The 15,124-nt window shown below is 45.7% G+C and overlaps 1 protein-coding gene across 2 annotated transcripts in view; it reads right to left on the minus strand.

Annotated features, from left to right (window-relative positions):
* Nucleotides 1–14,211, minus strand: part of Stk35 (serine/threonine kinase 35) — a 31,214-nt gene extending 17,003 nt beyond the window's left edge. The window contains exons 1-3 of one of the 2 annotated variants that reach the window (XM_021149590.3): nucleotides 13,711–14,211; nucleotides 12,551–13,151; nucleotides 3,076–3,825 (exon numbers count right to left, since the gene is read on the minus strand). In XM_021149590.3, coding sequence (XP_021005249.3) covers nucleotides 3,113–3,825; nucleotides 12,551–13,151; nucleotides 13,711–14,211 — 1,815 coding nt within the window. In that variant the 3' untranslated portion in view covers nucleotides 3,076–3,112. The remainder of the gene's footprint in view (nucleotides 1–3,075; nucleotides 3,826–12,550; nucleotides 13,152–13,710) is intronic. The other variant, XM_021149597.3, reaches the window with a different exon arrangement.
* Nucleotides 14,212–15,124: the final 913 nt, after the last annotated feature.

Here is a 15,124-nt window from a genome sequence, read left to right on the forward strand (position 1 = left end):
ATTCCTAATACATCACCCAAGAGCTTGACTTCAAAAGGTCCCACTGATAGAAATGTGTATGCTGGACCTCAGGCTTGGCTATTAAGGCAGAGGCCCTCACTCTTATCACAGTACCCTCCTGGTAAAGCATGAGCTATGGCACAGGACCATCAGTTGGACTGGATAAGGATTGCGGCTGATAGTATTCATTAGGTCGGCTGTATTGAGCAATTGTTAAATGCAGATATGCCTTTCTAAAGCAATCAACTGGACAAGTTGGCTTTGTTTTTAAAGGCAAACCTTCCAACGTAAGGCTGCTATGCATCAATATGCTTCCATCTCCATAAGTACACAACTAAAACCTACTGCTTCACTAAAACAATTTGTTTGGGGCACTTCACAACCCCTATAAAATATACATGGTTAAATCCATTTTGTGAGTAATAAAATCAAAGCCCAGAGTGGTGAAATAACCAGCCTGATTATCACATAGCCAATAAAACACAGAAATAAGATGCAAATCCTACACTGTAGCCAATTATCTCAACATAGGAATTCTCCCTTTCTCCCTCTTCTCACCTCTGCAAGAACAACTGCTCTTTGGGCACACACCCAACTGTTATGTGATCGGATTGTTCATGTTGGACTGGGGCTAGGCATGCTTAACATCCCCAGCAATGACACGTCTAACAGCAAGTTACCTAGAATCCAGCATATTCAAGTTCTATCCCTTAATTTGGGAAAATCCTCAAATATATCCTTCTCTGTGTAGGATTCTAACTATAACTAGCACATGCTTCTCAGATCCTTCCGCAACACAGTTCCTCACAGAGCCATCAGCATTGCTGCTTCTCTACCTGCTGTCTGAGACTTAGAAAGCTACGCTTTTCATGATAACAAGACACTATTTGCCCTTTTCACTGTCCCAATGGGGTCTGGAAGCCAGAAGTACACGATGAGCTGTCTATCATATTACAATGCAGAACCCAATGAGATTATTAAGGCAAGAATTAAACAGGTTTGCAAAAACATTGCTAGCCATCCTTAGTTTTTAGAAATAGATATTTTCATAAAATTTAATTACTTATGACAAAAACTGGTATATTGTTATTCATTCATTCATCCGAAGAAAACATTTTAAAAAACCTTGTTTCTTGGGGTTGGAGAGAGCTCAGTAAAGTGGCTCGCTGCTCTTCCAGAGGACCTGAGTTTGGGTTCTAACAGCTAAATCAGGTGGCTCACAGCCTGTAATTCCAGCATCAGGGGACCTTCACCCTCTTCTGGCTTACAAAACACCTTAACTAATAATCAAACTCCCCAAGTTTCACCTCCTGAGCAGCCGTGTGTCCTGAAGTAGGCAGAATGGGGACCCACAACCCCTTCCAACTCTAGCCTGATTCTCAAAACTAAGCAGCAGCTACGGCTCAGCTGACAACAGAACTGAAGCCTGAGGCACCAGTTACACAGCTGGGGCCCATCCCACAATTCAGTGCTCAGCCAGGACAGGGCAAAACAGGCCAGCCAAACTGGCACCATAAGCCCAGCACCAACCAGCTGCGGAACCACAGAATGAACGGACAGGAGAGCTTGGGACACATACCCAAAACCCAGTCCCCTCCTCTCAAGGTCATCTATTTCTTTTAGATGAAGTTATTTCTTGAGGCTAGAGAGAGCTCGGAGGTTAAGTGGCTCGCTGCCCTTCCGGAAGACCCGAGTTTGGGGTCTAACACCTAAATTAAGTGGCTCACACAACCTGGAATTCCAACTTCAGGGGACCATCACCCTCTTCTAGCTTACAAAACGCCTAACTAATACTTCTTGTTTTCTTTAGCTGCAACTTTGTCCTGTAAACAAGCACACATCTCATGTGCTGAACAAAATAGGGGTCCAGATCTCAATTGAGACAATCCCATAATTCAGGTCCTTTTCCCAATGGCAACCTTTCTCTTATGTAAGGAAAAATTGAATTCCAAGAGGTCTTTCAGAAATGCAAAGGCTAGGATGGAAATGGAAAGCTACAGTTAGAAATACAGTCAGGGAACTAGCCAGCCACGCCTACTGAGAACAGGACAGACGCAAGCCGCTCAGCTAAGCACAAGTCAGCTTTGCAGAGGATCAGAGGAAGCCGAGTCCTGTGCCAGATAGTCCATTCCTATGACAGTAACACCAGAGCTACCCAAACAGAGACATCAGACCAAGAGGTACAGCTTATTTCTACCCTGTCATCTTGATAATCCAGGAAAAGGGGACAGATAGATTGGTTAAGATATGCTTGTCCTTAATTTATGAGATATGATATAAAACACTTATAATATGTGTAAAGATACCTAGCATATACGGTCAATTTGTAATGTCCTGCCTTGTCCACCACACCTCAGACTTTGGTACAGTCTAACTCCTTTGAACAGAAAAGTCAAACAGGGTCTGGAGAGATGGCTCAGTGGTTAAGAGCACTGACTACTCTTCCAGAGGTCCTGAGTTCAGTTCCTGGCAACCACATGGTGGCTCACAACCATCTGTAATGGGATCTGATACCCTCTTCTGGTGCATCTGGAGACAGCTACAGTGTACTCATATACATAAAATAAATTAATAAATATTTAAAAAAGGGAAAGTTAAAAAAAAGAAAAGTCAAACATCTCTGGTTACTTTATCTGTTCTTCATCCTAGCTGGTCCATGTTCTCTATGTTATCTGTATTCCACACTAAGACAAACTGGTCTAGTCTCCACACGTCCTACTTTCCTCCAGTATCAGGTCCCATGTGAACAGAACTGGATCCATGAACAGCAAGCACAGTTGGGACAAAGTGCTTTCTCTGAAAACTGTATTCCTTTCAGCACCATTTTATATCAAGAATTAATTGATAATAAGAAACAGTTTCTGAAGAACTTGAAAGATTCAGCCTCATATAGTTTCCTCTTAAAACACTTCTCTACATTTCTTATTTTTACTCAAATAATCCGACCTATCTCTACTTGCCAAGACTTCAGAGCCAGTCTGTGTCAACAAGACTTACTTCCTGGCCCTGAATTTTCTCTACAACTCCAGAGTCCAGCCCAGGGAGTGTGTAAGTACAATAACAAAAAGCACTCACCTAGTTTAAAAACACCCAAGCCGTTCAGCCCTGGAGTTTAAGCAGCACATGTGACCTGGTCCATTCGGGTTTCAAGTTCAAAAGCATCAGGTCGGTCCTGTGGGTTAGCAGCTAACATGTCTTTCAAGAGCTGCTTGACCCCCTCAGACATGGAAGTCCTACGTTTCTGGGGGATATGCAACTCCATCTTTGGGTTTTCTAGCAGCGCCTCACCAACAGGGACGATCTCAGTCCCTTGCTTAATGTAGGTCCCCAGGAGCTCCTTCTTGGTTTCAGAGTCAATAAACGTAATTCTTTCTATCATTGCCCAGATGATAATGCCCAGAGCAAAGATGTCCGCCTTGGCTGTATAGTGTCCCTCCCAGACTTCGGGAGCCATGTAGAAGTCTGAGCCACAAGCTGAGGACAGCCAGTATTTATTCACATTCACATTTTTGTTATCTTGATTGCCCTCTTTGCCTCGAGGTGCCAGCCCTGCACAGACCTTGCTCAGTCCAAAGTCTGCCACCTTGAGGATGGGGGTGCCAGAGCGCTCTGTGATCAGGATGTTGTCTGGCTTTAGGTCCCTGTGCACGATGTGGTTTTTATGCAGGAAGGCAATGGCGCTTGTAAGCTGTAGCATGAAACTTTTGTTGGTGGCTGGGTCAGGTCTCCGGGACAGGACATACTGATTGAGGTCTCCACCTTCACAGTACTCCATGACAAACCAGAGATAGCAGGGCTCCTCAGCATAGCCCAGGATCCTTTCTCCTAAACCAAAGGACAGGAAAGAGCTTGAGTGGATATTCAGATACTATCTCAAAGAAAGAAGACGGCGACAAAATAACTGTGCCATGAGGATCTACACAACTGGCACCAAGCAAAGTCTATGCCCGCAGTCCACTTCTACCCATACAGACCAAGTCAACGTATGGCAGAGGCATTCGGGCTGGTGTCAAGCACCTGGGGTTTGAATTTAAGACTCTACACTTGCTGCCATCTAGTTGACTTTGAGGCCTTCTTGTGTATTTCTATTTTTTGAACTGGTGTATGATTCTATCCATTCTCTGTAAGGCTGAGAACAAAAAGCAAACAAAAGCTTTGTAGAGTGCGTGCTGGTTCTACTATTACCATTCAGCTATCGCTCTAGCTTCCATGATTCCTAATCCATTCAAGGCATGTATGTTCTTGCTCTTCTTTCCTGATGCACTTAAGCATTTTTATTAACATGAACAAAATGACAATTTTATTTCAGAGGCACACTCCCCTCCATCCATATCTTCTGCTTGTTCACCATATGCCTACTCCAAGCTCAGTCTGCATTACACCCCCAGCTCTATGAACCTTGGTTTAACAGGTACCTATGACAGCAATTATCTTAAATGGAATGATGGTAATAAGGTCAACTTCTATAGAAGATTGGCATACACATGCAAGAACTCTTAGGCTGAGATGAAAAAGATAATGGGACACAGGACAAGTAGACCAGGAGGTGTAAGGAAATGGGAGATGCAGTTGGGAAAATTTAACCTGATGGACAGTGAAATCTGAAGTAGATGCATAAGGCAGAATTGGGTTATACAAACTCAAAACCAGGTAAGCTGGTAACCTTTTCCATGTCAGATCAACCCCACCACGCCTCATAATAACTGAAGGAACAGAGCTATGTGTGAGCTACTGGATGACAAGTGCCCTATAAGCTAGGTCCAAGTAGGCAAATGTCTAGTTTTGACAATAGAAAGATCGATACTATGTGTGCAGGCACGTGCCTTTAATTCTGATAATTGGGAGGCAGAGGCAGGTAGCTCTCTAGGAGTTTGAGGCCCACCTGCTCTACATAGTAAGTTCTAGGACAGCCAGGGCTACATAGTTGAGGCCTTATCTAAAAACAAAACAAAGCAAAATAAAACAAAACAAAACAAAAATGGAAGGAAGGAAAAAAGGAAGACAAACTATACATTGACTGGCTATTTGTTAAGTGAATCAAGACCTAAAAACAGGTCCCTTGGCTCAGAGTATACTATGTTCCAAAAGAAAAGGCTAGCTAGCACTTCCTCAGCCTCCAGAAGGAGGCTCTTTTTCCTAGCCATTTACTAAATATCATACTACAGTGATACAATAAGCCAAATGAATCTCTGCTTCCCCACTGGCCCTTAAATCACTAATGTACAAACAAAATCTACCAATGCCAGAGAGGCAGGAAGAGACATGGCAAATGTTTTTGGTTTTAACCAGAGACATACCTTCCCTTGTAATTGTACAATTGATTTGTTTATATTACTCACAAAGTAATACAAACAGAACCAATTCTGGGCAGATGGCTTCTTCTTAAAATCAGTGTTGAACTGTTCCCTCAACCCCCACTCCCTGCTCTAGATAGAATCCTCTTTTTCGTTGCTAGCAAGCAGGCTAAATCTACCTAAAACAAAACAAAACAAAAAAACTGAAAAATGAAGCCACAACCTGAGGCCCCACCTAGAAACAAACAGAAAAGGGACAGCAAGAAAAGTTCCAAAACAGTACAGCCAGGGAGGAATGCCATCAAATTCCTTCTACAAAGACCACATTACATAGCAATGAAACTTCTAATCTGAGATATGAATAGGGAAATTATTATTTTATACACAAAACTGGTAGCTATGGTAACTAAGAGGAATAAAAGAAAACAAGTTGGCCAAAGGAACTATAACACAGATCTAGGTTGTAAGAACTGGAAAGAAGAGTCAGGTAAAAAGCAAATGTCTACAGAAGGGGCAGAGAGTCAGAAGGGGCAGAGAGACTCTAAAGATGCAAGAGGAGCCCCAGGACACATGCCAACAGAAGCAGCAGGCTCAGAGCCCATCAACATCACTGAGCAAACATGGAACACTGCAGAATGACTTCTCTAAGCAGGCAAGGGTAGGGCTTCCTTCAAGGGAAGAATCTGAGTCCCAGCTGCCCACCCAGAGCACAGAAGAGATGTTAGTTAGGATTCCAGTCCTTCCTTCAAGCCAACTCCTGCCCAAGTCCAAGGGAGAAGCCAAAACAGTGAAGAAACCAGGAGGAGCACAGAGAAGGAAGCAGTCAAGTGACCACAGACCCCACTCCCAACCTTTGTTCTAACAGATTGTTAGCTCTTTGGCACAAACAGAAGGTAATGGGAACCTTGGGAAAATCCAGCATTCTTAGACATTAAATATGAGAACTTAGTATTATACAGAGCATAAAGATACTTTTTGGAGAATTATCTACTGACCATTACTAATATCCTTAACACCACCCAAAACAAGGTCCTTCAAAATAAACTGGAGGTTGGGGGGGTGAGGGTGACTCCAGAAAAGGGCATCAGATCCCCTGGAGCTGGAGTTACAGGCAGCAGTAAGCCACCTAACACAGATGTTAGAACCAAACTAAGGTCCTCTGGAAGAATGAGAAATCCTCTTAACCTCTGCACTTTCTCTCCAACCCCTCATTTTTTTTTTGGTTTTTAAGACAGTCTTAATATGTATCCCAGGCTATCCCCAGTACTGGAATTGCAGGTGTGCCACCACACTCAGCTTGGAGATCATTGATTTCAATAATCATAATTGATTTCAATAACTATACAGGTTACAGAATATGTTACATGTTGAGCAAAAGATAAAATTTAGAACAAAAAAGAAAGGTATATTGCTCCATCTACACCACATTTTTTTGGGCTGTGACAGCTGAAGTTAGATCAGCATAGGTTAACATCAAGGGCATGTCTTGGTCACTGGATAAGAACGTTCCCTCTGGAGGCTGAGCCAGGGAAGACAGATGAGCACCTGAGAAGTCATTAGAAGGTTCTGTAGCACAGTGTAGACAGTCAAGGGTAGTCAAGCTAGAGCGGACAGGGTCAAGGACTTGAAGGTTTCTATCAGAATTTAGGAACTAATCTCCTATGATAATCAATCAAAGAATTAAAAGCATTCTTCCTAACTGTCTCTGCCCCAAACTGTAATCCTGACAACTGTACCCTTAATCCTGACAATTACACCCCAGTTTCAGGTGAGAAGACTGAAGCCCAAAACAAAACAAAACTATTTGTCTGTAATCTTGAAGCTAATTGGGCGGGAGGTGGGGGGTGGGTGGGAACGACGAAAGACTCAGAAGTCTTCACTCAAAGCTCTATTGCTTCAAGGTGCTAGCAGCAACTTTACTCTTGGATATTCTATTTCCCCTGCTACACAAGTTCCTTAGATGCAGGCTCTTGCATACACCAAACAATTTAAGCTTCAAGTCCCTAGTGCTGGATTATCCAACTATAGAAAATACAGATTCCTTTTTATGGTACAGGATTTTGATTAACTTAAATGTGCTTTGTGAAAGCTACTCAACAGGATTCAACTAAATAAGGATGAGAATTTGAGTCACTCAGGAGGATTCCTGCCCTAAGGATAGGGCTGGAGGGCAAATCCAAGGTGAACTGATACTCTACTGGGGAAGTTAAGATCTCCCTGAGAGTTTACACTATAAAAAGCCTTCCCCATTGCAACCCCAATTAACCAATGTTCTCAATTAAGACAGGGTGGCTTCTATCTCCTGGGGCTAGTCCCTAAAATCCCTACACATAGAAGGAAAACACCCAGTAGCAAAGAGTGTACAACTGCCCCAAGGCATCCAAGGACAGATCAGAAGCAGGAACTGCCTCTCTGGCTGCTATGCAGGATGGCACCAAAGAAAGCAGTGCAATGAGCACTGGTAAAGCATAAGGAAACAAACAGCAGCAATCAGGATGCATGACTGATGTAGTAGTATGACACTCTATTAGTAACATATAATTACATATATTTTACAAGCAAAAACTCAAACCAAACCAAACAACAAACCACAACTCTAACCTTGAAGCCTTGTACTTAACATACACCCTAGGCAGTTTAAAGACAAGTCAGAATCCTGGCTGGGTTATGTTTAGCTATTTTACATTCTGCAACTTCAACAGTTTTGGATGTCTAACTTTCAGAAGACACTCATAGTATCCATTTCAAAAGATGGCCATGAAGGCCGAATGAGCTATGGTATGAAGCCTTTACAATAGACACATATCATCAAGGTGTTGTTTCTGAGACAGGGTCTCAGTCTGGCTGAGGACTCACTGTATTCTTGGCTGACTCTGTACTCAAAGCAATCTTCTTGCCTCACCCTTAAAAAGATGGGCTTACAGGTGGGAGCCACCACAACTAGCTTCATACAAATTAGGAATAAAACCTTTGGACTCTAAATCATTGTTTTATTGTTTCCCATTGATTCTGAAGGTCCCCAGTGCCACTTTATCTACTTCAAGATAGTCAGAGATCATCCAATTCTGCCTAAATGGAGGGTCGGGCCTTGAGAAGTCTTCACTCAAAGCTCTATTGCTTCAAGGTGCTAGCAGCAACTTTACTCTTGGATATTCTATTTCCCCTGCTACACAAGTTCCTTAGATGCAGGCTCTTGCATACACCAAACAATTTAAGCTTCAAGTCCCTAGTGCTGGATTATCCAACTATAGAAAATACAGATTCCTTTTTATGGTACAGGATTTTGATTAACTTAAATGTGCTTTGTGAGGCCCAAGCCTCAGTAGTAAAGAATTCAGAGTTGCTTTGGGGAAGCCTGGGTAAAAGATGACTGCCCTGCTCAGAGCCCCTTAGGTTTCCTTAGGCACTCCGTAGCCAGGAGTCTGCAGTTAAGTCCCTTCTAGTTTCAGGCTCCCTTGTGTCAGCTACTTTTGCCTGCTTTCCTAGGCCACTAAGGAAACTCTCAGCCAGAACCTGTTTAATAGGATGCCACCACTTGCGACCTTGCAGCATAATCACTTAGGTGTCCCCTCTTAGGAAGGAAAGCCTGCAAAGCCTCTTAAGTAGCATCCTGGCTCACAGCAGCACAGGCATGTGCTGACTCATAGCAGCTTGGGTATGCAAGTAAGAGTGCTGCCCCAAAGCCCAGGTCAAGCCCATGAGTAACATCAGGGCTCACCACCAAGTTAAGCCCGTTTCCCAGCTTTTCCACATTTCTAGCTTTATGAGAGCTAACCCAGAATTCATGTGTTTGGGGTACATAAAGGTCAATCTTTTTGTCAGAAGGATTTAGACTAGGGCAACAAATTTCTGAGTGCTTGCTATTTTCTAAGTGGTAATGACCTTAGACTTTGTCTTAGGTACATTCAGGACAGAGGCTTTTAGGGATGGAAAACAAGGTGGCAAAAGCAACTGTTGATACCTTAATTCCCCTTTCCCTTGAAGGACTTCAAGTTGAAGACATCAAGCTAATTTGTAGGCTTTGTTTTAAGCCCTAGAGCTAGTTAGTGTTGTGCCAGTATTTCATTTGGGGCAAGTCCTGTCCTCCTTCCAGAGCTCCTATTTCTCTCTTTGTGAAATACAGGCTAAGGGCTGGAGACAGAACCCTGTTGGGAAAGTGTTTGCCTAGCACATACAGAGCCCTAGGTTTAATTCTCAACAGCACATAAACCAAGCATGATAGATAGTGCATAACTTTAGCCCCAGTTCTCAAGGCAGAGAATCCTTAGTTCAAAGTCATCTTGGACTACATAATAGCCTGAACTACGTGAGACCCTATCCCCCATGATATTGGCCCCACAAGAACACTTGTTATGAGACAGGACCAGCCAAGCATGGTGGCACACAACTTTAATCCCAGCACTCGGGAGGCAGAGGCAGGCTGATTTCTGAGTTCGAGGCCAGCCTGGTCTACAGAGTGAGTTCTAGGACAGCCAAGGCTACACAGAGAAACCCGGTCTCAAAAAAAACCAAAAAAATTAAAAAAAATAAAAAGAGAAAGAGAGGACCACACTGGACTTCTGAGGACAGAAAAGATGAATTTGATGCACAGATGCTAATGGACTGGGATAAGACCAAGAACATAGTTTTGTGTTCTTTTTTAAAATGTATTTTGGAAAAAAAGAGACTGCTAAATGCAAGTGATGACAGAGGATGCAAAGGGACTTGGGTGATGATGGTTTAGAAATAAAAAGTGCTTCAGATCAACAAAAATGTATCGGATACTTGTTTGTATATCAAGTTATTTCAGTAAACCCTAAAGCTGCTTTCTGCATAGTCACTAGCAGCTGAGGTGAGGAGGAGGTAACCATCGTCAGGCACTGTCCTCTCAAGATCACCTTCTTTGCTAACCATTCTCTTCTCTTAAATCTCTCTCCAACCCTGGTAATGAGCTAACCTGTCACCCTGGACAGTGACCCTAATCACTATTTATGCCTTTAAACTTTTCAATAGCCATAACGTGTCTTGTTTCCTTTTTTCCCCTTCCAATACTACCAGAGGCATGCAGTAACTCATTCTGAATTACAAGGAACAGGCAGAGTATGGCTGCAAAGGACTTTGGGGTTAAGGAAAGCTTTGGTATCACTGGACATCAATAGCATGCTATAAACTCAGGGCCTGATCAAGACTTGGATACTTAAGTCAAGAAAACGTACCCTGGAGAAATTTGAGTCTGGTTTCCACTTTAATGCTAGCAAGCTATGTATGTATTATCCACTACGCAGACGTATGACATGTAAGCTTAACTGTCATTTTCTAGAGTAGAGACAATACATATTAAGACTCCGAATTAAAACAGAGAATATTAAGTATGTGTCCCACAGGGGAAAAAATTCTCTAGTTTTAGCACACAAAGGGGGGGGGGGGATGAAAAAACTAGGATAGCTTTCAACCTACTATTCCGGCCACACAGGAAATGTGTTCCATAGTCAAAGTTTGGGAAACTACAATAAGAACCCAAATCTCTAAGAAGATGAAGATGGAAGAAATTCAGAAAGTAGTCTGAACGTAATGAGGCAGTGGATTCCTTATAGATTACCAACTTTCCCAGCATGTACAACCTCATGGCAGAGATCCCCATCGTAGGATAAAGGCACACATACTCCCTGTGGGTTGTCAACTTGCCATGTATCAGCTCAGAACAAGCAACGACTGCATGTAAGTCCCAAACTCCAGGGTGTTAAACACTTACTATTCTGCCACTATTTACTGTAAAATTCTTTTTAAAATGCTGTCTGTGAAGAAAGTTTTAAAGTATTTGTATACTGGAAGAATTAACAAGGACTGCTAGCTTAAGTTCGAGTTTCAAGCTGGCAACATCAATGAACTGAGGTTAGAAGATACTGTTTGGCAATGCAAATTCATGCAGCCCAAGGCAGTTATTGAAATATCAACCAAACATTCCCTAAGCATGTTTCATTCATTTGTACTCAAGTAATCGGTGTGTAAAAGAACTAAGAAAGTAACTGACGAGACTGAAGGCAAAGTAGAAGGCGCTACCTAGGAAATCTTCAAGGATCCACCCTCCTGAAAATGATGACCTTTTGAGAATGGACAAGCAGGATGGGAAACGGCCCCAGAGAATTCCATCACACTATCCAATCCAATGACTTTAAAACTCTGCAAGGAGTTCTCCTGGGAACTTACAATAAAATCTGACAGGTGCTCCAAAAAGACTTTAGGAAATCTAGCCCTAAATCCCACCCAGTCTGCTAAGTTCAACTTAAGATAGGGAAGGAAGGCAGCAATATATCTGCAAAGATCTGTGAGGGCCATGCTGGCTTACAAATACTTCAAGGACACAGGAATTTGGAGCCCGGAGTCCCACTCTTTCAAGCTGATTAACCGTAATCAAGCTGTGTTTGTGCCCACCAGGCTGCGTTCCATTTATAGAGCAGAAGCTTACTTTACAGATATTATCCAAATTGTAGCTCAGATTATACAGCTGGGATTGGGACCATCCAATTTCCCTCGCCCCACCCCCTGCCCCAGGAACTCAAGACACTTGCAGCCCACTGCCTCTTCTCTAGTTTACACAGGAAGGCAAGGTGTTTGGCCTCCTGGAGCCCCATGGTTCTGCAACAATCACTGCTCAGACAGCCCCAGGGGTTATGAAAACAACTGAGAATGTACAGGGCAGGGAAAGCTGTAACCTGTTTTGTTATGCCACAGCTCTGGGCCCACCCGTGGGGGTTATTACTGGGTGTGTGAGTTATTAGCCTGCGGTGCCTCAGGGACTAAGCCAAGAACCAACTGAATGATTGTCTGCTCTGCGCTCACATTGAAAGACAAGGTTTGGGAACAAGAGTTGGAAGAAACCAGAAATCAAGAAAGGAGGATGGCATGGGTGGGTCTGCTACTTTTTTTCCCTCTATGTTCTGAAGAGAAAGAGGCATGAGGGGGCTTCTGGAGTTCTACCAAGTACTTCGAATCCCACCAGGACTAGTCTTCATCCATCTGTAAAAATGCTAGGCTTGTCATTATGGCTCACACTTACTGAGTGAGTACTTAAAAAGATCAAGGTCAGCACTTGGTGAGATTGTTAGGGAATGCCAGCTAACGGCTGGGGTTGAACAGACTGATTTCCTAGCATTCAAAGAAAGGAGGTCCCAAAGCCGGGTCAAGGGACCTTAGCGAGCCAGAGACAGTTATTAGAACTGAGCGGTTCTGAGAACAAGGGGGTCCAGGAGAGGGCAGGACTGCCTGCTGTAGTCTACCTTTGAGCGAGGTCTCCACCAGGCGCAGGTAAAGCTGTGAGTTCTTGTTGCCGTGACTCATGCGCTGGGCTAACCCGTTGCGCTGTAGGACGCACTCCTCAAACTGCACGATATTCTGGTGCCGCCGCTTGAGACTGGTGAGGGCCCAGAATTCTGCTAGTGCCAACTCCACGTTCTCGGGAGCGTCGCAGCGGATCTTCTTGACTGCCACCCTGGCCCCACTGCGCCCAGCCACAGCCTCATAAACCACGCCGTAGCTGCCGCGCCCGATCTCCGCCAAGAGGCTGTAGCGCGGCCGTGCAGGAACATCCCCGCCGCCGCCATCCGGCCGTCGCCGGGCCAAGAAGGCCTCGCCCGGGACCTCGGCCCCAGCCGGATCCATGGCCTGGGCCGCCGGCCTCAGCTTCTCGCACAGTACCCGCTGGACTGGGCTTCGCCTTTTCCGCTCCGGGCTTTTTGTCCCTCTGCGGGCTCCGTTCTCTTTCCCCGTTTCCATGGCTGCGGGGGGCGGGGGGAGCAGCAACGGCGCCGCCCGGGCCCCCCTTGCCTCATCCCTCCGTCTAGCCCCGAGATGTGGAGGAGCGGGACCTTGGATGGTGATCTAAGGGCGAGAGGGAGAAGTTAAAACCCACCGGGCCGAGAAGGGTAGATGAGGAACTTAAGAGCGTCCGGCGTCCCACCTCCGCCGCCGGTCGCGGCCCCTTTAAGAAGGAGCCACCGTCTCGAATTGAACGGGGGAAGGGAAAGGAAAGCGGGAAAGACGGAACCACCGGGAAGTACCGAGGGAGGACCGGAAACCGAAGCGCAAACCGTTCCCTCTCGCCACCGACTTATCCGTCAAGAGCAGGAAAAAAATAAAGCCGTAGGGACCGTCCCCGTCGAAGACGGCCGGCTTAAACTTTCCTGGGGCTTAGCCCCCTCCCAACGGCCCCTCCCCTCGTCCTACCCGGGCTTCTCCCGGTGTAAACAGTCCCGTGAATCAAACCCAGGCGAGCCCCGCGGGACGACCCAGACCCTCGGGGACAGCGGGCGAAGGGAAACCGGCTAAAAGATCGGCTTCCGAGGACGACAGGCGGAGGCCCTGGTGACGCCCCCGGGACTACGGTGGGGCGCCGGGGCACCCGCTTCGGCCCTCCTTTCCTCCCTCCACTCCCTCTTACCTGGCCGGCGCTGTTCCTCTTCCGGGCGAACCGGTTCCCCCTTGGAGCCCGCGCCGGAGGATGGTCCGTTCCGAGCCGGGCTTGTCTGCAGAGCCCGGTAGGGCGCGAGGCGGGGAGCCCGGCTAAGCGTGTAGCGGGTCGCGACGCTGCTCTTGTGATGACAGCAACGCTCCCGGGGGAGGCCTCGGCTTCCAGGTTCCCGTGGCCGTCCCCGAGTTCACGCCAGCTGAGCACTTTACGTAACCTCTTTATGTAAGCTGCACCTCCCGCCGCCGCTCTGGTCAGCGGAGATTCCTGGTGGCCCATCCCCCAGGAGGCCAGCGGAGAGCCGCGCCGCCTCTCTGCAGCCGAGGTGGACCCAGCCGCCGCGACAGCCCGGAACCAATCACTGGCGAGAACACCCAGCCAACAAAAAGAGCGCGCCAAAATCCCGCGATTTGTACTGAGGGCCTTCGCGAGGCGTCTGCACTCAGCAAACGCCTTTCCGGACTTGACCTGCATCGTACCTCCACGCCCGCACTCGGCACTTGATGCTGATTGGGGGAATGGCTTAGGTGTAATCGATTCACAGCTGAGACCAGGGTTAGAAAGCTAATCTCCACGCCCACTAATGACCCAATGATCTCAGCCGCACTTAATCCTCAGTATCCTTCTCTGCCAAACCCGGGTGGTCCTCACTTCCAAGGTTGCAAAGGACCAAGTGAAATATGATGGCTGGCTAATTGAGTGCCTGATATAAGCTGCTTTGGGCTTGGATTTTGATACCCTTCACCCCGGCTGCCCATTGTAGTGGGAGGGAGCACAATGGCTGTGTAGTTAAGAATGATCTTGAACTTTTCCTCTTGCCTTCATCTCCTGAGTAATGGGATTAAAGGCGGGCACCATCACACCCAATTTATACACCCTATTTGTTTGTACAGAGCTAGGAATCCAAGGGTTTTGTGCATGCTAGACAGGCACTTTACAAAGCTACATCTCCAGCCCCTAGGCGTGGTTTTTAAAAGTATTTTGAACCCTGCTTTGTACAATGCCTAGAAGGTGCCCAGTATTTTGTTAGCTGATATTGAAAGACAGTAACTAGAGTTTCTGCTACACACTATTTGTTTTTGTTTTGTTGGTTGGTTGGGGTTTGTTTGTTTGTTTGTTTGTTTGGAGACAGGGTTTCTCTACTTAGCTTTGGCTGGTCTTAAACTCAGGGATCTGCCTGTCTCTGCCACCCAAGTGCTGGGATCAAAAGGTGTGCACCACCATACCCAACCTCACAATTTAAACAACTTAAATTTCTTTAAAGGGGTCATCTCCAAATATTGTTACTAACCTATAGGGGGTTACAGGTTCAACGCATGATTCTGAGGTAGGACCACAATTCAGTTGGCAGCAATCTCTTTAGAAAATGACATTCATCTGAGTAATG

Source organism: Mus caroli, unplaced genomic scaffold (genome assembly GCF_978045245.1).
Source record: "Mus caroli unplaced genomic scaffold, Mus_caroli_1 scaffold_2, whole genome shotgun sequence".
In the NCBI taxonomy this organism is placed as follows: Eukaryota; Metazoa; Chordata; class Mammalia; order Rodentia; family Muridae; genus Mus; species Mus caroli.